This window comes from Phyllobates terribilis, unplaced genomic scaffold (genome assembly GCF_046119375.1).
Source record: "Phyllobates terribilis strain yellow unplaced genomic scaffold, ASM4611937v1 Scaffold_71__1_contigs__length_7168151, whole genome shotgun sequence".
NCBI lineage: Eukaryota > Metazoa > Chordata > Amphibia > Anura > Dendrobatidae > Phyllobates > Phyllobates terribilis.
Window position 1 is genome coordinate 3,232,411 of NW_027362831.1, and position 23,553 is coordinate 3,255,963.

Here is a 23,553-nt window from a genome sequence, read left to right on the forward strand (position 1 = left end):
GATAATAGATAGATAATAGATGATAGATAGATAATAGATAGATAATAGATAGATAATAGATAGATGATAGATAGATAATAGATAGATAATAGATAGATGATAGATAGATAATAGATAGATGATAGATAGATGATAGATAATACATAGATGATAGATAATAAATAGATGATAGATAGATAATAGATAGATGATAGATAGATAATAGATAGATGATAGATAGATGATAGATAGATAATAGATGATAGATAGATAATAGATAAGGTACTCCGGTCTCTTCCTCATGGACTGGTGACACCTAAGATGTCTGACAGCAGCTCGCTGGTGACATCATTATTTCTCTTCTTAGCCATTAAAGACATCAGACCTCCAGGATCATCTTGTTTCCCACTGAGAACAATCTGTAATTATCTGCAAACTGGGGGCATACAGACCCCACCCATAATCCAGCAAAGCAGAGTCCTGCACCCACTGAGGCCCCTGATCATGTGACCCCTGACTCCTCCCCTCCTGTGACCTCATCACAGGTCCTGTGCGCACAGAACAGCCATATAAGTGGTGGCGACTCTGCAGGTGGAGGTATGTGGAGATTCCCCATTACTCTCTATCGGGATATTCCTCTCCCTTCTATATCGCCTCCATACTCCGCAGCGCTGTACACACATTATTATCACCGTTGAGCTTGAGGAAGCGAGAGGAGAAGGAGGCGGATATGGCTGATGGACACTCCGGGACTCTGGACAGCAGAGAGGTGACGTCTGGGCCAGAGAGGTAGATCTGGGTGTCATCAGCGTACAGATGGTGCTGGAAGCCATGGGATTTATGAGCTGTCACAGGCCAAGGGTATAGATGAAGAAGAGTAGGGTTCCTAGGACAGAGCCTCTCCAACAGAGAGGGTGGGCTGAGGAGGTAGTGTGGGAGTGGGAGACGCTGAATGTGCAGCTGGAAAGGTATGAGTCTTTCTAGGATGGGGCGAGGTCTTTTGACACCAAAGGAAGAGAGGATCTGTAGTAGGAAGCAGTGGTCAACTGTGTCGAAGGCAGAGGACAGACTAGAAGGAGGAGTATGGAGAATTGTCTGTTAGCTTTGGCTGTAAGTCATTAGCAATTTTGGTCAGGGCAGTTTCAGTGGAATGATGGGGGCTGAAGCCGGATTGTAGGTTGTCGAAGAGCAAGTTAGATGAGAGATGGGAAGAAAGTTTAGTGTGTACATGTTGCTGAAGGAGTTTGGAAGCGAATGGTAGCAGCGATATGGGGCGATAGTTTGACATAGCGGGCGGGTCGAGGGATGGTTTTTTGAGGGCAGGCATGATTGTGGCATGTTTGAAAGCAGAAAGGAAGGTACCAGAATATTGATAGGTAGAAGAGGTGGGTTAGGGCCGGGATAAGTGGGGTAGTGAGGTTGGGGAGGAGGTGGGATGGGGTCGAGTGCACAAGTGGTGAGGTGTGATTTGTAGAGGAGGCGAGTAAGCTGTCCTTCAATGATGTTGGAGAGGGAGGTAATAGGAAAAGGGAATTGGTCTGGTACACGAAGGGGTTGTGGTGGTGGGAAAATAAAGACTTGCCTTAATTGGTAGATCTTTATTTTGAAGTGTGTGGCAAAGTCCTCAGCATGATGTGGCCATCTCATAATTATTCCTGTCTGTCCTCAGGCTAAAGCTCATTATAACTTTGAACATCACAATGTGCCCTGGACTAACAGCAGAGAGGAGTATCATAGAAGAGGTTTCCCCTTTCAGTGTTCTGAACACAATCTACAAGTCTGTGTAACAAATACTACAATCAGCATTACTCACCTTCCCCTGCTCCAGCGCCGGCTCTCTGCTGCTGCTCGGGTCTTCTTTATAGGCTGCAGTGGTGATGTCATGTCTTTAGCGTGTGTGACAACTGCAGCCAGTCACTGAGCTCAACGAGTCATACTGAATAAATAGTCATCAGTTCTGAGATCAGTGGTTGACTGCAGCGGTCTAATGCTCTACAGGTGTGATGTCACCTGGGCTGAAAATTTAGTATCTAACAATTTTTTCGTGTCGCCATTTTCTGAGACCTGTAACTATTTTCATTCTTCCATCGATGGTCCGGTTTCAATGATTATTTCTTGTTTTCTTTGTTTTTGCTGATACAATTTTGGAGGAAATATGACATTTTAATAGCTTTTTATTACATTTTTATGTGGAATTGAAGTGATCAAAAAACATTATTCCTAGTGTTTCAATTTATACCACATGGGAAAAAATATTTCAAAATGTTATTAATTCAGGCAGTTACGTGCATGGCAATACCGAATAATTTTTTCAATGTATTACATTTTGCTATTTACTTTGGGGGGAGGGGAATGATATAAACATTTATTGTTTGTGTGTTTTTTAATATTTTGTCTTTTTCATATATATATTTTTCATTACTCTCCTTAGTTGTCCTGCCCATTTGTCCCCACTTCCACATAGTGCTATAACCATCTATAGTGCCCTACAAAGTAATAGCCCCCCTCTCATTGCCATATGCAGTAATGATCCTCATCTTTGTTACCCCCATAGTTTTAGTGCCCCACAGCCCACACCACTAATAGGGTTCTTCTCCTCTTTTGCTGTTATCTACAGGATATGTTTGTAATCATTTATTTTTTGTAACACCTGAGCATGCACTGCACCCTGCTAGTTGCCACCATGCCAGTGTTTCTTTTTGTATTACCATAAGAAAAACAGTGCACCCCTAATACACATTAACATAACTGAGAGATTTAAACTTGCTTATAACATATCATAATCACAATGGAGACAAGTGTCAGATTATTGCCCAACTATTTTCACTTTTTGGCTTTGTCAGGGGTGAGATGTGTAATCCACGATCTATGGATTGAGGGATGATTCCTGAACATTGCACCCATAGATTATAGCAGGTGAGAATAAAAAATAGTTTTCTTGATCACTTTGAAACATACACTGTGCGCGCAATTATTAGGCCAGTGAATATTTTGACCATATGATCATTTTTATGCAAATTTTACAAATGCAAGCTATATAAACATTTGTTATTGGATGAAGTACTGTATTTTTCAGACTATAAGACGCACCTTTTTTCCTCCAAAATTTTGGAGATAAGTCGGAGGTGCGTCTTAAAGTCCGATATACATAAATACTGTAGCTGTGAGGGAAGTGACAGTGACAGTGGCGAAGTAGTGGGGCACAGGAGGCAGCAGCCGCCTGCTGCAGCCTACACTGTGCCCGCTACTAAAGAAAATGAATATTCACTGCTCCCCACACCCAGTGAATATCCCATGGGTGTGGTGAATATTAATGGACTTTGATAGCGGGCATGTTGACAGCCGAGCACAGCAGGAGCCGTGCTACGGCTACAGCGTGCGCGCTATTAGGGAGAATGAAGGTCACTGCTCCCCACGCACGCAGTCCCAGCGTGGGGAGCAGTGACTATTCCGGCACAGAGCGGAACACAGCGCTGGAGGAGAGAGGAGGTGAGTATGATTGTTTATTTTTTTCTGTGCGGCGTGATGGAGATCAGGGGGTGCCAAGCATACCAGGATGAGGGGGCCATACATACAGGGATGAAGGGGGCCATGCATGCAAGGATAAAGGGGGCCATGCATACAGGGATGAGGCATAAGGGGGGCCATGCATACAGGGATGAGGCATGAGCGGGGCCATACATACAGAGATGAAGAGGTCCATACATACAGGGATGAAGGCGGCCATACACACAGGGATGAAGAGTGCCATACATACCAGGAAGAGGAATGAAGGTACCATACATACGAAGAAGAGGGATGAAGGTGCCATACATGCCAGGATGGGTGTGAGGGGGGCCATACATACCAGAATGAAGGGTGCCATACATACCAGGAAGAGGGAAGAGGGGGCCATGCATATCAGGATGGGGATGAGGGCCACATATAACAGGGAAAAGGGGGCCATATATACCAGGATGGGGCATATTAACAGAATTGGGGGACAATACCCCTATAACAGTGTCAGCAGTAGACCCCCTCCCCCTTAACAGGGCATCATGACCACATTTTTGGCTTAAATTTTTTTTTCTATTTTCCTTTTCTAAAACCTAGGTGCATCTTATGGTCCGGTGCGTTTTACAGTCCGAAAAATAAAGTAGATCAGGTGATGTGTATTTGTGTAATGAGGGGTGTGTGGCCTATGGATATTGACACCCTTTATCAGGGGGGGGGGGGGTTATTAGACAGCTTCTTGTTCTCAGACAAAATGGGCCAAAAAGAGTTTTAACTGACTCTAAAAAGTCAAAAATGGTTAAAAGTCTTACAGAGGGATGCAGCACTCCTTAAATTGCTCAGATATTGGGGAGTGACCACGGAAGCTTCAAAAGTCTACAGGGTTGAAAAAAAAATATACAGCATAACATTAACTGCAAAAGATTTCAGAAGACTCAAACGTGAAGCGACCAGGAAGATATTATCCTCCAGTACTGTCGTATTCCAGAATTGCAGCCTCCCTGGAGGCCCAGAAGAACTAGGTGTTCAGTGCTCAGAGACAAGACCGAGGCTGAATATCAATCACCACCAACAAGACACAAGTGCATGCAAACATCAAGACTTAACCAAAAGAAAGCTGAAGACAGATTTTTTTAAAAAGGTTTTATGGACTGATGAGAGTGACTCTCGACGGAGCAGATGGATGGCTCGTGGCTGAATCATTAATGGGCACAGACCTAGACTTCAACTCAGACGCCAGCGAGATGGAGTTGGGGAATGCTATGGGCTGGTATTACTACAGATGAGCTAGTTGGACTTTTTTTTAATTGAATGTGGACTCAAAATCAAATCCCAAACCTACTGCCAGTTTTTAGATGATGCTTTCTTTAAACAGAGGTACAGAAAAAATCTGCATCTTTAAAAAAAGAAACAACAGGATTGTTCTGCGGGAGAATGCTCAATCGCAGCATCGAAGTCTTCACTGCTCAGTACCTGGAAAGGCCTTAATGAAAGACTAATGACATGACTTTTTCCTCACTGGATCTAAACCTTCCTGAGAACTTTTGAGCTTTTCTTAAACTCGAGATTTATGGTGAAGGAGAACAGTCCCCTCTCTGAGAAGTGTTTGCCTGGTGCTGCCCACAAAGATGATCGTCAACAGATTAAGAAACTAATGGACTCCATGGATGGATGGCTTATCACTGGTATTGAGAAGAAGGGTGGCTATATTGGTCACTGATAAATTTTTATTAAATGTCAGAAATGTATTTTTGGACATTGAGTTGTTTGGGTCTTATTCTCAATATACCAGATGAAAATAAACAATTAAGATGGAAAATTTACATTTTTCATATAGTTGCATAATAATTCTGGACACAGAGATATTCTCCTAAGATAACACCTCACTTTTACTTTCTTAAATATTCAGGTTTATTACCCTTTGGATTGACCAACAGCACTGGAGATGTTAAATAATAAAAGTAATCATCAAAAATACAAATTGCCTAATAATTGTGCACACAGTGTAGAGTAGGTGGTGGAGATAGAAGACCTCTTCTTTCTAGAACTTATTGTGGAGTGGTGAGATGTATACAAATAAACCATTAACATATTTTATTGGCTGCACAAAGACTGCTGTTTCTTTATATTGTTATATTACTGAATTATTTTATAACTTCCATAATCCCAACTGATAGCACATCGGTATCTCTGTGTGACCTCAAGATGTATGAAGTGCTCTACCACATTATTGCTTTATACCGGCATCACAATGCTATTAATTTTTTTATTACACAAAATTTTATATATTTTACACCAACTCGTCTTCAATCCACTCAGATTCCCACAATATGAGATACTAATAATTTATCTATATAATTTTCCTATAGAAGAATGGATAGAGACAGAAAGAAGATGGCGGAGAGGATATTACACCTCACCCTAGAGATCCTCTTCCGGCTTACTGGAGAGGTGAGAGATTCTGATGACGTCACATTACATCATTCTTATCTATGGGAATAACAGATGGACAGAACTGGAGAGGTGAGGACTCTGGAAATGTCTGTAGTGCGATTTATCAATGTGTCTCTCCATAACCAGGATTACACAGTAGTGAAGAAGACCTCTAGTGAGCGCTGTCAGGACCCTGTGTCTGAGGAATGGGGAAAACCCCTGAGCCCAATCACAGGACCTCCATCTCACCCCCTGATACACAAGAACATCAATGACCAGAAGATCCTAGAACTCACCTACAAGATGATTGAGCTGCTGACTGGAGAGGTGACACTGCTGGGAATGCTGGGACATTATACAGTAACGCTATGGAGGGATTGGGGGGATGACGGTATCATTGTATGTGTCAGGTTCCTATAAGGTGTCAGGATGTCGCTGTCTATTTATCCATGGAGGAGTGGGAGTATTTAGAAGGACACAAAGATCTGTACAGGAACATCATGATGGAGGTTCCCCAGCCCCTCACATCACCAGGTAATAGACAGGACTAAATACACACGGCCTATAATTATCTGTATGTAAAGAATGAATTCAGTCTCTGTATGTGTTTCCTCCAGATCTATCCAGTAAGAGGACAACACCAGAGAGATGTCCCCGTCCTCTTCTTCCACAGGATTGTAAACAAGAAGATCCCAATGTTCCTCAGGATCATCAGGTAGATGGAGATAAGATGTCAAGAGATCTCCCCTATGATGTGTAGACATTTGTGAAGGTCTTGTGCTCAGTCTTGTTTTATCCACCAGTATTATATGTTTTATACTTGTGCACTGAGGACGGTGGAGATGACAGACTTTGTGAGGCAGTGACTGGGATCGTATACGAGGGACGTTATATATCCCCCAGAATGTGTACAGAGACCTATTAAACCCGTTGGTGTGCATTGCAGTCACAGACACCGCTGTAATGAACACGCCCGGGCTGAGCGGCGTGTGATTCCACTGGACCGTGCCAGAGAGTGAATGCCTGGAGGGGCGTAACTAGGTATTCACCCGATCCGACCAGGGTCGCACGACGGCATACGACGCCAGTGCACCAAGGAGGAACCGAGCAGAGGGACCAGGTGCTACTCCAGGACAGACCCCGGACACGGCTGTTGACCCACACAGGGGAATACAGGAACAGACTGGTTAGGCTGGCACACAGACTGGTGGGAATAGGCAGGCACGACTGGTATGCAGGCAGGCGGGTATGCAGGCAGGGGGGTACAGGCAAGCACGGCTAGAGTGCAGACAGGAAGGCACTAGCAGGTAGGAACACAGGCGGGATAGGACCCAGTACACACTGGGACTCTGGAACAGAACCACAGATGTGGCGGACAAACACAGCAGAGTGAGGCCGCCCAGAGAGGTGAGCGAGAGCAGGGCAGGATGAGACCGCCCGGAGCGGTGAGCGAGAGCAGAGCAGGATGAGACCGCCCGGAGCGGTGAGCGAGAGCAGAGCAGGACGAGACCGCCCGGAGCGGTGAGCGAGAGCAGAGCAGGACGAGACCGCCCGGAGCGGTGAGCGAGAGCAGAGCAGGACGAGACCGCCCGGAGCGGTGAGCAAGAGCAGAGCAGGACGAGACCGCCCGGAGCGGTGAGCGAGAGCAGAGCAGGACGAGACCGACTGGAGCGGTGAGCAAGAGCAGAGCAGGACGAGACCGCCTGGAGCGGTGAGCAAGAGCAGAGCAGGACGAGGCCGCCTGGAGCGGTGAGCAAGAGCAGAGCAGGACGAGACCGCCTGGAGCGGTGAGCAAGAGCAGAGGAGGACGAGACCGTCTGGAGCGGTGAGCAAGAGCAGAGCAGGACGAGACCGCCTGGAGCGGTGAGCAAGAGCAGAGCAGGACGAGACCGCCAGGAGCGGTGAGCAAGAGCAGGGCAGGACGAGACCGCCAGAAGCGGTGAGCAAGAGCAGAGCAGGACGAGGCCGCCTGGAGCGGTGAGCAAGAGCAGAGCAGGACGAGACCGCCAGGAGCGGTGAGCAAGAGCAGAGCGGAGCAAGGCTGCCGGAGCAGCGAGCAAAAGGGTCAGAGCGGAGCAAGGCTGCCGGAGCAGTGAACAAAAGGGTCAGAGCGGAGCAAGGCTGCCGAGCAGTGAGCAAGGCAGAGCAGGCTAGAACCGCCAGAGCGGTGAGCAAGGCAGAGCAGGGGGGACAGGGCTCAGTACACACGGAACAGACAGGAAGGGAAAGGCAGAGCCAGATACCCACAGGGTACTTGCAGTGAAGTAGCGAGTGGTCCACAAACTCACAAACGGGAGTACAGAGACAACAAGCAGGAGTTAGGTACGAGTTCAGACTCTGCAGAAAAAGGAAAGGAACGGACATACAGAAAAAACAGGTAAAAGATAGGAGAGAGTTCAGACTGGAACTGAGTGTACGGAGGAGACCGACACTGCAGCGGGATACAGGAGCGGGTCTGGGAATACGGCCCCCAGAGAGGCAGAACGAACAGGCAAGGAGCGTGTTCAGACAGGACAGACAAGATACAGGAGCGGGTCTAGGTAATCGGCCCCTAGAAGGCGGGAGGAACAGGCTAGGAGCGTGTTCAGACAGGCCTGGAAATACAGCCTCCAGGATAGGCAGACAAGAGAACACAGAACGGGACCTGGCACCTTCAGAGTGAAAGCACACACTGAATGAAACACAATGCTCAGGCAGGGATTGATTGGGGCAGCTGGGTTAAATACCAGGTGACAGACAGCAATAGGCTGAGGACGCACAAGGGGTGTGACCCACAGCAGGTACAAAAAGCAGGAAGTGATCGGGCGCCGCCCTTAAGCAGCAGAAACAGACACAAACAGACAGCATGGAGGGAAGCCAGAGAGACATTCTGGACTGGAGATTAAGTGCACGCTCTTGCACAGTGGGAGATGGACCACTATGCAAGGACGCCGCCAGGTATGTTACAGTACCCCCCCCCTTACGCCCCCTCTTCTTCAGGCCGGCCAGAATCTTCCGCAGGGAATTCGAGGGCCAATCCTTCACTTCAAGGAGATCACTTCCACTGTCCACAGGAAAAACTGGTCTCATCTGGTTAGCTAGGATGCTACCTCCTATCCAGCCATCCTCAGCAACAGACAAAACGGGTGGAGTACCAGGAACAGCACACAAGGAAGTCTCTCTCCACATATTTTCAGGTGGCACCCCAGAGGGTACAGGAGACAACTGGAAGTCCTCCACCGGGTTGGAGGGGAGCAGAGACTTGGGGGTAATCTCTGCTTCGAGGTACATCTTGTCAAACTCACAGGAAGAAATAGACGGGTTATCAGGTACAGGATGAGGAAAAGTCACTGTCTCTTTGTTATCTGGTGGTACCCCGGAGGATTCAGGAAACAACTGGAGGTCCTCCGCCGGGTCAGAAGAGTGCAGAGGCTCGGAGAAAGCATCTGCTTCAGAGTACACTAGGTCGGACTCACTGGACGAAGCAGGCGACGTATCGGGTACCGAGTATTGGAAAGTCTCTGTCCATTCACCACCAGGTGGCACCCCGAAGGGTTCTGGAGACAACTGGAGGTCCTCCGCCTGGTCAGAGGGGTGTAGAGACTCATGGGTAACCTCTGCTTCAGAGTACACTAGGTCGGACTCACTGGACGAAGCAAGCGAGGTATCAGATCCAGGATATAGGAAAGTCTCTGTCCATTCACCACCAGGTGGCACCCCGAAGGGTTCTGGAGACAACTGGAGGTCCTCCGCCCGGTCGGAGAGGTGTAGAGACTCGGGAGTAACCTCTGCTTCGGAGTACACTAGGTTGGACTCACTGGACGAAGCGAGCGAGGTATCAGGTACAGAGTATAGGAGAGTCTCTGTCCTTTCGCTACCAGGTAGCACCCCGAAGGGTTCTGGAGACAACTGGAGGTCCTCCGCCTGGTTGGAGGGGTGTAGAGACTCGGGAGTAACCTGTGCTTCGGAGTACACTAGGTTGGACTCACTGGACGAAGCGAGCGAGGTATCAGGTACAGAGTATAGGAGAGTCTCTGTCCTTTCGCTACCAGGTAGCACCCCGAAGGGTTCTGGAGACAACTGGAGGTCCTCCGCCTGGTCGGAGGGGTGTAGAGACTCGGGGGTAACTACCACTTTGGGGTACCCATTGTCAGGCTCACAAGACGGAGCGGACAAAGTATCGAGTACCGGGTGTAGAGAAGTCTCTCTCCATTTGTCATCGAGTGGTATCCCGGAGGATTCAGGAGGCAACAGGGGGTCCTCCGCCAAGTAGTAGAGGTGCACAGACTCGGAGGTAATCACAGCTTCGGAGCATCCTTGGACATGCACACTGGTTAAAGTGGGTGAAGCATCTGATGCCGGGTGCAGGAAGTTCTCCTGTGTGGAGTCTGGATGGGCAGTAGTCTCTTCGGGCAGGAGAACTGGAGCACTACCCACGCACATTACCCGTTGGGGCTTCTCCGGGATACAGGGAGATGAAGCTTCAGTAGGGACCTCAAGGTTGGGGTCAGAAGGTCTCAGGGAGGACAGACCCTGGCGTGACGGCTTGTCTCTACGTCTAGCACTTCTGGACTGCCTCTTGAGGTTGTGAGAAGTATTCCAGAGAGCGTAGTCATCCTGTGTGGATTCTGGGTGGGCAGTAGTTTCTTCGGGCAGGAGGACTAGTGCGCTACCCACACACATTACTCGTCGGGGCTGCTCCGGGATATTGGGAAGCGAAGCTTCAGCAGGGGCTTCAGGGTTAGGGTCCTCGAAGACCATACGAAAGGCCACCAGGAAGGCCTGCAGGTCAAGGACGACAGGATCCCATGCTTCCCATAGGGGGGTGACCCATTTCAAGGCATCACCCGCTAGGTAGTCAATCATAAAGGCCACTTTAGCCCAATCGGAAGGAAAATAGAGAGGGTAGGCCTTGAAGTGTAGCATGCATTGCTCCACAAATGCATGACTTTGTTTTGGATCCCCAAAGTACCGTGGCGGATCCGCAGGAACGAGTGCAGAAAGATCCATCTGGACGGGTGCGTACTTCGCCTGGAACTCAGCTAAAGAAAAAAAAATTTTTATTTATTTTTAATGCACGTATTCACTGGAAAACGTCTCAGAGAGCGAAGGCCGTGGGGCTCAACGGGAACCATGGCCTGAGCATGCTGTAATGCACACGCCCTGGCTGAGCGGAGTGTGCGTGTGATTCCACTGGACCGTGCCGGAGAGTGAATGCCTGGAGGGGCGTAACTAGGTATTCACCCGATCCGACCAGGGTCGCACGACGGCATACGACGCCAGTGCACCAAGGAGGAACCGAGCAGAGGGACCAGGTGCTACTCCAGGACAGACCCCGGACACGGCTGTTGACCCACACAGGGGAATACAGGAACAGACTGGTTAGGCTGGCACACAGACTGGTGGGAATAGGCAGGCACGACTGGTATGCAGGCAGGGGGGTACAGGCAAGCACGGCTAGAGTGCAGACAGGAAGGCACTAGCAGGTAGGAACACAGGCGGGATAGGACCCAGTACACACTGGGACTCTGGAACAGAACCACAGATGTGGCGGACAAACACAGCAGAGTGAGGCTGCCCAAAGAGGTGAGCGAGAGCAGGGCAGGACGAGACCGCCCGGAGCGGTGAGCGAGAGCAGAGCAGGACGAGACCGCCCGGAGCGGTGAGCGAGAGCAGAGCAGGACGAGACCGCCCGGAGCGGTGAGCGAGAGCAGAGCAGGACGAGACCGCCCGGAGCGGTGAGCGAGAGCAGAGCAGGACGAGACCGCCCGGAGCGGTGAGCGAGAGCAGAGCAGGACGAGACCGCCTGGAGCGGTGAGCGAGAGCAGAGCAGGACGAGACCGCCCGGAGCGGTGAGCGAGAGCAGAGCAGGACGAGACCGCCTGGAGCGGTGAGCAAGAGCAGAGCAGGACGAGACCGCCTGGAGCGGTGAGCAAGAGCAGAGCAGGACGAGGCTGCCTGGAGCGGTGAGCAAGAGCAAAACAGGACGAGACCGCCTGGAGCGGTGAGCAAGAGCAGAGCAGGACGAGACCGCCTGGAGCGGTGAGCAAGAGCAGAGCAGGACGAGACCGCCTGGAGCGGTGAGCAAGAGCAGAGCAGGACGAGACCGCCTGGAGCGGTTAGCAAGAGCAGAGCAGGACGAGACCGCCTGGAGCGGTGAGCAAGAGCAGAGCAGGACGAGACCGCCTGGAGCGGTGAGCAAGAGCAGAGCAGGACGAGACCGCCTGAAGCGGGGAGCAAGAGCAGAGCAGGACGAGACCGCCAGAAGCGGTGAGCAAGAGCAGAGCAGGACGAGGCCGCCTGGAGCGGTGAGCAAGAGCAGAGCAGGACGAGACCGCCAGGAGCGGTGAGCAAGAGCAGAGCGGAGCAAGGCTGCCGGAGCAGCGAGCAAAAGGGTCAGAGCGGAGCAAGGCTGCCGGAGCAGTGAGCAAAAGGGTCAGAGCGGAGCAAGGCTGCCGAGCAGTGAGCAAGGCAGAGCAGGCTAGAACCGCCAGAGCGGTGAGCAAGGCAGAGCAGGGGGGACAGGGCTCAGTACACACGGAACAGACAGGAAGGGAAAGGCAGAGCCAGATACCCACAGGGTACTTGCAGTGAAGTAGCGAGTGGACCACAAACTCACAAACGGGAGTACAGAGACAACAAGCAGGAGTTAGGTACGAGTTCAGACTCTGCAGAAAAAGGAAAGGAACGGACATACAGAAAAAACAGGTAAAAGATAGAAGAGAGTTCAGACTGGAACTGAGTGTACGGAGGAGACCGACACTGCAGCGGGATACAGGAGCGGGTCTGGGAATACGGCCCCCAGAGAGGCAGAACGAACAGGCAAGGAGCGTGTTCAGACAGGACAGACAAGATACAGGAGCGGGTCTAGGTAATCGGCCCCTAGAAGGCGGGAGGAACAGGCTAGGAGCGTGTTCAGACAGGACAGACAAGATACAGGAGCGGGTCTAGGTAATCGGCCCCTAGAAGGCGGGAGGAACAGGCTAGGAGCGTGTTCAGACAGGCCTGGAAATACAGCCTCCAGGATAGGCAGACAAGAGAACACAGAACGGGACCTGGCACCTTCAGAGTGAAAGCACACACTGAATGAAACACAATGCTCAGGCAGGGATTGATTGGGGCAGCTGGGTTAAATACCAGGTGACAGACAGCAATAAGCTGAGGACGCACAAGGGGTGTGACCCACAGCAGGTACAAAAAGCAGGAAATGATCGGGCGCCGCCCTTAAGCAGCAGAAACAGACACAGACAGACAGCATGGAGGGAAGCCAGAGAGACATTCTGGACTGGAGATCAAGTGCGCGCTCTTGCACAGTGGGAGATGGACCACTATGCAAGGACGCCGCCAGGTATGTTACAACCGCTATGGCTGCAATGCAGGAATGAAGGTGAGCATTGACCTGGTCAGGCTATCTCTCTAAGGCAGATTAAGTAAAACACGGCAGGGCCTTCATTTCTTGGAGGTGGCTACAGGAAGGCAGTGGGGCTGCCTCCTCCCTCCAACCCAGGTTTTCCAGTGGCTCTTGCCACAGGTCCTTTAAAACCCCTGCATTAAGGATTAGTGTTGTTCAGTGTTGGGACCTTCTAGGAGCATAGCAGGAAAGCCCGGAGGACCTGTGAGTAGCTGCACCCACGCCTGGGAAGGCTCTGCACCCGTCAGGCTCTGAGCGGCTCGGCGCGGCCGTTGCCCCCAGCAACCATTGTTATGGACTTGCGTTAACCCTGCTGCGTACTGGAGTACTTTTCTGTTTACCCGTGAGTCTGCTGAATAAAAGCTGCTTATGTTGGACTTACTTGGGTCACTGCCTCAGTTACTGCACCGCCGCCCTACAACTTAGAGATGATCATAGATGTGACTTCTCCATCTGTCTGTGACTTTTACAATATTTATTTCAGGGTGAAGACTTGACCAATATTAATACTATACAGACATATGTGAGGGGTGATGAGCAGTGTAAAGAGGAGATTCATACATATGACTACCCAGGTGAGTAGTAACCACTAAATGCAGAGAAGTCACATTGGATGAATCTACCTTCTCTCCCTTCTGTGCTGCTGAATGTGCTCATATGGTCCCTACATGACCAGGTCCAGTCTTTCTGGCCAAAGTTCACTTTTATGATCGACAAAATTAAATGTGCAGTGAGGGACAAGTGTGAATTTCTGTACAATAACAACAGAGTTTCCCTTTAATAGACAAACTACGGCCCACATAATTTTATAGTTAGCCAGGGAGGTCGGTCAAAGACCAACAACAACTAGCCCAACACACAACAATTGCATACTCAAAAAGGTATGAAAGGAAGGAGAAAATATGAGTATCGTGGCATAAAAAAATAATTTTTATAAAATAATCTTAAAATACATGATTCAATAAATCCAATATATATAATTAACATGGCGTGCAATAGATCGAAACACCATGCCACCGTGCAGTGCAAAGGGAGCTCAATGTTATATTCCAAAAAGCATGAGATGGTAGTAAGGGAGATAAGTAAGTACATAATTCATATCATTATAGGCACATTACATTCAAGGTTCCCATGTGAACCAAAGAGAATGTCAAATTTAAAAGTACATGTGTCCTTAAACTCACCAAATCACTAAGCTCCAAAGCAGATGCTGGGTGTCACAGAGGGGTGTGCGGAGGTGATAGCACGCCTCAACGCGCATTTTGCCCATTAGAAATGAGGCTTTTTCAAGAGGCGGATTTTTTCAAAATTAAAGAAAAAAAAAATGGTGACGATATGGCGACCAGTGTTGATCGCAAGTGCTCGCTGCTTGAGTTTGCATCGGGTGCTCGTGTATGCACTGAGTATCGTGGGTGTCAAGTGACATGCTCAAGTCCCTGCCCCATATGCTTCGCGGCCAAAAAAACGTTGCTGGGATCGCCTGCAATGCACGAGCAATTCCCGCATGTTTTTTTTTGGGTGTCTAACAACCATGAAACATGCGGGGCAGAGACTCGACCATGTCACTCGAGCACCCGTGATACATGGTGCATAACTGAGTACCCGATGCAAACTCAAGTAGCGAGCACTTGCGCTCAAGACTAATGACAACTTATTCAATATGATGACCTAATGTTATCAAATTTTGTCGTACCTCTGGGTTCAAAATGTACACTATACCCCTTGATAAAATCATTGAGGGGTATAGTTTCCAAAATGGAGTCAATTGTGGGGGTTTCCACTATTTAGGCACATCAGGGGCTCCCGAAATGTGACATGGCGTCCGCTCTTGATTCCAGCCAATTTTGTGTTCAAAAAGTCACACAGTGGCCCTTCCCTTCTGAACCCTGACGTGGGCCCAAACAGTGTATTTTCCCCACATATGGGGTATTGGCGTACTGAGGAGAAATTGCACAACAGTTTTTAGGTTCCATTTTCTCCTCTTATCCTTGTGAAACTAAAAAATTTGGGGCTAAAAGATAATTTTCGTGGAAAAAGTTAGATTTTTTTATTTTCACGGCTTCATGTTCTAAACTTCTGTGAAGCACCCAGGGGTTAAGGGTGCTCACCATAAATCTAGATAAGTTCCTTGAGGGGTCTGGTTTCCAAAATGGTGTCACTTGTGGGGGGTTTCCACTTTTTAGGCACACTAGGGGCTCTCCAAACACAACATGGCGTCCACTAATTATTCAAGCAAATTTTACATTCAAAAAGTCAAATGGCGCTCCTTCCCTTCCGAACCCTGCCCTTCGCCCAATCAGTGGTTTTCCCCCTCATATGGGGTATCAGCTTACTCAGGAGAGATTGCACAACAAGTTGCATGGTGCAATTTCTCCTGTTACCCTTATGAAAATGCAAAACTGGGGTCTGAAAAACATTTTTGTGGGAAAAATGTGAAAATGTTATTTTCACTGCTCCATGTTATAAACTTCTGTGAAGCACCTGGGGGTTCAAGGTGCTCACCATACATGTAGATAAGTTCCTTGAGGGGTCTGGTTTCCAAAATGGTGTCACTTGTGGGGGGTTTCCACTTTTTAGGCACATTAGGGGCTCTCAAAACGCAACATGGCGTCCGCTGTTTGTGCCGAAACAGTGTTTTTTCCCCACTTATGGGGTGTCTACGTGCTCAGGGGAAATTGCACAACAAATTTTGGGGTCTATTTTTTCCTGTTACCCCTGCAAAAATAAAAAAATTGGGGTCTAAAGTAACATTTTTGTGAAAAAAGTTAAATGTTCATTTTTTTCTTCCCAAAGATTCCAAAAAATCCTGTGACGCACGTGAAGGGTTAATAAAGTTCTTGAATGTGGTTTTGAGCACCTTGAGGAGTGCAGTTTTAAGAATGGTGTCACTTTTGGGTATTTTCTGTCATAAAGACCCCTCAAAGTGACTTCAAATGTGATGTGGTCCCTAAAAAATTGGTTTTGCAAATTTTGTTGTAAAAATGAGAAATCGCTGGTCAACTTTTAACCCTTATAGCTCCCTAATAAAAAAAATTTTGGTTCCAAAATTAAGCTGATGTAAAGTAGATATGTGGGAAATGTTATTTATTAACTATTTTGTGTGATTTATCTCTCTGATTTAAGGGCAGAAAAATTCAAATTTTGAAAATTGCGAAATTTTCAAAATTTTCGCCAAATTTACGATTTTTTTCACAAATAAACGCAAATGATATTGAAGAAATGTTACCACTATCATGAAGTACAATATGTCATGAAAAACAGTCTCAGAATCAGCAGGATCCGTTGAAGCGTTCCAGAGGTATTTCCTCATAAAGTGACAGTGGTCAGATTTGTAAAAATTGGCCTGGTCATTAACGTGCAGACCACCCACGGGGGTAAAGAGGTTAAGGTTATTTAATAAAAATAAAAATTTTATGCCACGATACTCATATTTTCTCCTTCCTTACAGAGTTTCCCTTTATCCTGACTTTTCAATTTCTTTTAAAACCAACTAACTTCAAACAGGATTGTGATAAACTATACAGAAAATATTACACCTGTGCCATGATATATCTCTAAGCTGTGCGTGGCTGATGGCTGTAATATACATTTATTCCCGCCTGCAGGAGATGTGTTGGCTCGAGCCCTGGTTTCATGGATTCACTCCATGTCATAAATTCTATTATGTTTTTAAGCCTAAGGAATTCAGATTACTGCACAATCTGTCCTGAAATGGGACAACTAATACTTTACTCTTCTGGTCAGGACTCATAGTAGCTCCAATGGTCCACGATAAATGACTGCAACTCCGGTTTAGTGTTGGAGCTCTCCCCTCATACATATGTTGTTGTTGGGGATGTAACATAGCTTTTATTCCATCTTTTTTTACAGGTTCATTTTGTATGATACCTTTATTGTGGTGGGATTGGCCTGACTCACTTATGTGTCTATGTAACTCTCTGGTTGTCTTTAAAAGGTCTCCATTACATCTTCCCAATGCCCGAGGTCTAAATTTAAGACACACTCATCTCTGCACTATTATAAAAGTTCTCTTTCAATGTCTAATATTTCTTCTTGAAACGCATTTGACAGAAAATATTGTCCCTTATGACAGTTTAGATTGCCAAGAGCCACCGAGCCCCATACTCTAATTACCCCAGAGAGGTTTCACCACTAGTTACTCACTACTTACTGATGGAGACTGTTGAGTTTGATCATTTCAGTAGATGTTTTATTGTCTATAGTCAGTTTTTGACTATAGTAGTTAGTTCTCAAAATACTCTGATTTAACCACTTCCCACAGCCAGCGGCATTTTTAAATCTGATGTGTGTCACTTTATGTGGTGATATCTTTGGAATTCTTCACAAAGGATAATAGGAAACAAATGGACCTTACAAATTATTTTCCAACTTCTCTTGAATCCGACAATTCCCTATATACGGTTGAACACTACTGTCTGGGCACATTTACTCCATTTTCCAGATCCCAGGATTATCTTGCTCATCATCATTTAACCCCTCTACATGGATCTGGACTTACACAGAGACCCCTAGGCTTGGGCCACGGTGTTACTTGCTGTTCTGTGGTGTGAGATGGGAAGAAGAATAGTCAGGTAGCCGGGTCAGAACCTGGAGGGCAGAGAAAATACAAAATCAGAAGACACAAGAGTAGTCAGTAAACGGGTCGGGGTCACAGCAGGAAACAAATACACAATCCGGGAGCTGAGCACAGAGGACTGAACCAGAGGAGAACAAGGCTGTATCTGGCAGCTTTCGGCAATGTGCTTCCAGCTTTAGTAGGGTGCGGTGCTTTCTAATTGGCTGAAGCAAGGAGAAGATTACTTCAGCTGGACAGCACACACCCATACTGCTAGACGTGATGGTACTACTGGTCCCAGGCACCCTAATCTTACTGGCTGCACAGAGCCTGCACCGCCCAGAGCTTCTGGTTCTGACGTCTCCTCCATCCCCAGCGCCTCCTGCAGGATGAATAAGGCGGCTCCTGGTGAGAGAAGCAAACGTTGCAGGAACAGATCCCAGAGGAGATGGGACCCACCATTTATAGAAGCCCTAATATGACAAAATGTCAGAAAACCAGGGCAATAGAAATCCCCATAAAGTGACTTACTATTGCTAATTATAACCCTCAGTGAATTAATCTATAGGAGTAGTGACTATTTTGACTCCACAGGCACTTTCCAGAAATTAGCACACAATGGATGTTGGTGCTTAAAAATTGCACATTGCCCATTTTTTTACCCAACGCATAGTGCCCAGACTGTGCTCCAGGAGACACACACCGTAAATTAAGTGGGTTCTTCTCACTATAGTAATGCCAAATGCATGGAGGCTAAATGTGGTTTGGGCGCACAGCAAGGCTCAGAAGCGAGGGGGAGATCTGACTTCAGGAAAGCGGATATTGCTGGATTGGTTTATGGAAGCCATGCTGATTATCAAGAGCCTTTGAGCCACTAATAATGTGGAAACCTCTGTTTTTCCACTGACAGATGATGGCTCTGAGTGGGGGCTTCTTTTTGTGGGATGAGTAGAAGATTTTATTTGTATCATTTTTGTCTACATAACATTGTTTGATGGCTTCTTATTCCATATTTTGGAGACAGAATGAGCAAACAGTTGGACACCGCGCTCTACTGGTTCATCCTATGAGGTTTTCTATTAGACTCTGAACTGTCATTCGGTCAATAACTTGCCATTTCTACAGACATTTTAAGTACAATTAACACAAGAATCCCATAGAAAAATAAATAAAGATTGCATACCACTTCTAAATCAATCTAAACAAACACATCCCTGGGCTACATGCTAATCCAGGGAAATGAAGAGATATATGCTCAAGTTTAAAAATCTATTTTATTAGACACTAATCTAAAAAATAGAGGAATATTTTAAATATTCCTCTATTTTTTAGATTTGTGTCTCATAAAATAGATTTTTAAACTTGAGCATAAATCTCTTCATTTCCCTGGATTAGCATGTAGCCCAGGGATGTGTTTGTTTAGACATTTTAAGTAGAAATGTTCAAAAATATACATTTCATTGACATTTTATTCAAAATTAATAATTGTGGTTTTTTTTCTTGGCAGATGATTGTACCAGGAGATCAGAGGGACTGGAGATTTTTAAATCTGATGATCTTGAGATCCCACAGGATACAATTGAAGTGAATGCCATTACTCCAGATATACCATCATCCCTCCACAGCAAACATCAATCATCTGATTCTATGAAACAGATCCTGTCTGCTGATTCATTACCAACTACTAAGGAAAATCAAAATGAAATAAGCATTAAAAAACGAACTGCTCCTAAAGCAAAGAAATCATTTTCACGTTCAGAAAATGGTAATAGTTTTACTCTCGAAAAGTCTATTCTTAAACATCAAAAAATACACACAGCGGACAATAGATTTTTTTGTTCCAAATGTGGAAAATGTTTTAACCAGAAATCAGTTTTTGTTAATCACCAGAGAACCCACTCAGGGGAGAAGCCTTTTTCATGTTCAGAATGTGGGAAATGTTTTAACCGGAAAGCGCATCTTCATAACCACCAGAGAACTCACACAGGGGAGAAGCCCTTTTCCTGTTCAGAATGTGGGAAATGTTTTAACCAGAAATCAGTTTTTGTTAATCACCAGAGAACCCACACAGAGGAGAAGCCTTTTTCATGTTCAGAATGTTCGAAATGTTTTAACCAGAAAGTGCATCTTGGTATCCATCAGAGAACTCACACAGGGGAGAAGCCTTTTTCATGTTCAGAATGTGGAAAATGTTTTAACCGGAAAGCGCATCTTCATAACCACCAGAGAACCCACACAGGGGAGAAGCCCTTTTCCTGTTCAGAATGTGGGAAATGTTTTAACCACAAATCAGTTTTTGTTAACCACCTGAGAACCCACACAGGGGAGAAGCCTTTTTCATGTTCAGAATGTGAGAAATGTTTTAACCGGAAAGCGCATCTTGATAGCCACCAGAGAACCCACACAGGGGAGAAACCTTTTTCCTGTTCAGAATGTGGGAAATGTTTTAACCAGAAATCAGCTTTGGTTAAGCACCACAAAACCCACACAGGGAAGAAGCCTTTTTCATGTTCAGAATGTGGGAAATGTTTTAACCAGAAAGCGTTTCTAAGTAACCACCAGAGAACCCACATAGGGGAGAAGCCTTTTTCATGTTCAGAATGTGGGAAATGTTTTAACCGGAAAGCGCATCTTGATAGCCACCAGAGAACCCACACAGGGGAGAAGCCCTTTTCCTGTTCAGAATGTGGGAAATGTTTTAATCGTAAAATGATTCTTGATCGTCACAAGAGAATTCACACAGGGGAGAAGCCTTTTTCTTGTTCAGAATGTGGGAAATGTTTTAATCGTAAAATGATTCTTAATAGTCACAAGAGAATTCACACAGGGGAGAAGCCTTTTTCTTGTTCAGAATGTGGGAAATGTTTTAATCGTAAAATGATTCTTGATATTCACAAGAGAACCCACACAGGGGAGAAACCCTTTTCCTGTTCAGAATGTGGGAAATGTTTTAACCAGAAATCAGGCTTGATTAAGCACCAGAGAACCCACAAAGGGGAGAAGCCCTTTTCCTGTTCAGAATGTGGGAAATGTTTTAATCGTAAAATGATTCTTGATCGTCACAAGAGAACCCACACAGGGGAGAAGCCCTTTTCCTGTTCAGAATGTGGGAAATGTTTTAACCAAAAATCAGTTTTGATTAAGCACCAGAGAACTCACACAGGGGAGAAGCCTTTTTCCTATTCTATTTTTTTTTAATCCAATAAATTTTTATTGAGATTTTTTTCATTATTTTTTTTACAAAACAAGAAACCAGTACATACAATAATAAAATAACATACCATAGGGATGACATACATACATCTCTCCTGTATATCCTTTCAGCTTGCCCGTCTGATAACTTGCAGTTACTATATCTTACAATTAACATTTCACATTTTTGAAAAATCTTATCTAACCATAATATTGTAATAAACATTATAATCCTATACACATATAGGTGTGCTATATCACCCATACCACTTGTTAAGGAATTCCAATACACATTACAATGAAACATTAGACCTCGCCAATCCCATAAGTCATTGTCTCTCCAACATTAACCCCCTTGATGGCATTCCAGGTGTATCCAACCATAAGCCCCATATTTTCTCTAATGTATTAATTGAATTTCGTTTTTTATATACCCCTTTTTCTAATCTGATAATATTATTTATCCTATTTTTGAGTTCACTAATTTCTGGAGGTAAGGGGTTAATCCATTTGGATGCAATATGTTTCCTAGCTTGAAATAAAATATGTGAAATCCCTATTGAAATTGGGTCAAATTCCATATCATCTTCTAATATACCTAATAGGCATTTTTTGGGTCTGGTTGAATATCTATTTTATATACCCTCTTTATAATAGACAGAACGCCTTTCCAGTATTTACCTATCTCCCGGCATTCCCATAGCGGATGTAATAGGCCCGCAGCATCCATTTTACATCTTGGACATTCAGCGGCAGTCCGGTATCCTATGTTACATAGGAATCTAGGCGTCTTATATTTCCTATGATTATTATTAATATGATCTGGGAAAATCTCTGAGCCTCATGTAAAGATAATTGGGGTACCAGTTCTAATACCGCTCTCCATTGATCCTCAGAAATTGGACCTATATCTCCATCCATTTTTGTCTAGCTGGAGAAGGAAATATTTTTAAATAATTATCAAGAAGGACTCAGTAAATATCAGAAATACGACCCTTAGGATTTCCCTTCTCTAATACCAACTTAACAAAAGTATTATTTTCTACCCAAAAGGGCGTCCATCTTGATTGTGCATTAAATGAATGCCGAAACTGTAGATATTTATACAATTGTTTATTTGTCACCCCAAATCCCCCCTTTAATTGATCAAAGGACTTAAGTATCCCTTCAGATAATATGTTTTATATCGTATATATTCCTTTATCCACCCAATTCCGGAATCCCTCTAATTTATAGAACTCTGCATATTTATTATTAAACCATATAGGTGTAGATTCATTGCAGTCTCCTATTTCCATTATATCTTTACCCCTATCCCAGACCTTGTAGAGTAGAGCAAGTGTAGGGTATATTGATTTCTTGTGTGCGAGGTCATTCAGTTGCACTATATGAATAGGAATATTCCACGGTGTTCCTGAGGTAATTAACCCCTTAATACTATTTGGGTTTGCAGCGCTTTGCCACCCACCCAAATGTTGCAATTGCGCTGTCATATAATACAATGGGGAAAAAAGTATTTACCGTATTTTTCGGAATATAAGACACACCGGACCATAAGACGCACCCCAAATTTTGGGGTGGAAAATAGAAAAATATTTTTTTTTATAAGATGGGGGTCCATCTTATAGTCTGAATAGGTACGGCATTTTACCTGGGGGGCAGTGGAGTGAGGGTCACAGGAGGCAGGGTCCCTCAGGAAGTCGGAGGCTGCTGCAGAAGAGGTCAGATGCTGTGGAGCCTGTGCCTGGCTGAGGCCCTTAGCCTGGCTGGTTCCTGTGCTTAAGCCTCTGGCTGGGACTGAGGCCGTGGCCTCCGGCTGGGACTGAGGCAGGGGCCTCTGGATGAGGCTGGGGTCTCGAGCTGGGGCCAGTACCGGATTGCGGTCGGTGCAGGCTGCAAAGCAGTGCGGCCTGCACAGGTTGCCGGTGTGCGCGGCCATCTTCCTAGAGCTGTGATCTACAGGAAAATGGCCGCTGGAACTACCGGTCCACGCATGCGCCGGCTCGGGCGGCCTTTTTCCTGTAGATCACAGCTCTAGGAAGATGGCTGCGCACACCGGAATCCTGCGCAGGCTGCACGCTGCTCACAGCCCGACACTGGCGCCAGCCCCAGTACCAGCCAGGCACAGTGGCTGGCCCCAGCTGCTCACCTCTGCTGCCACTGATGACGACGCCACCGCCGCTACTACCACCGCGTTCCTGGAGGGCCCTGCGATGCCACTTTACCACCACCGCAGGTAACGTTCGGACCATAAGACGAACCCCCCATTTTCCTCCCAAATATTGGGGAAAAAAAGTGCGTCTTATGGTCCGAAAAATACGGTAATCAGCCACGAATTGTGCAAGTTCTCCCACTTAAAAAGATGAGAGGTCTGTAATTGACATCATAGGTAGACCTCATCATAGACCTCAACTATGAGAGACAAAATGAGGAAACAAATCCAGAAAATCACATTGTCTGATTTGGAAAGAATTTTTTTTCAAATTTGGGT

The 23,553-nt window shown here is 46.2% G+C and overlaps 1 protein-coding gene across 1 annotated transcript; it reads left to right on the forward strand.

Moving 5' to 3' along the window:
* Window positions 1-520: 520 nt before the first annotated feature.
* Window positions 521-22,905, forward strand: LOC141194454 (uncharacterized). Its single transcript, XM_073662375.1, has 7 exons — window positions 521-576; window positions 5,841-5,922; window positions 6,052-6,231; window positions 6,315-6,438; window positions 6,522-6,619; window positions 13,779-13,869; window positions 19,378-22,905. The coding sequence occupies exons 2-7, from the start codon at window positions 5,845-5,847 to the stop codon at window positions 21,066-21,068; spliced, it is 2,262 nt and encodes a 753-aa protein (XP_073518476.1). The 5' UTR covers window positions 521-576; window positions 5,841-5,844; the 3' UTR covers window positions 21,069-22,905.
* The last annotated feature ends 648 nt before the right edge of the window (window positions 22,906-23,553 follow it).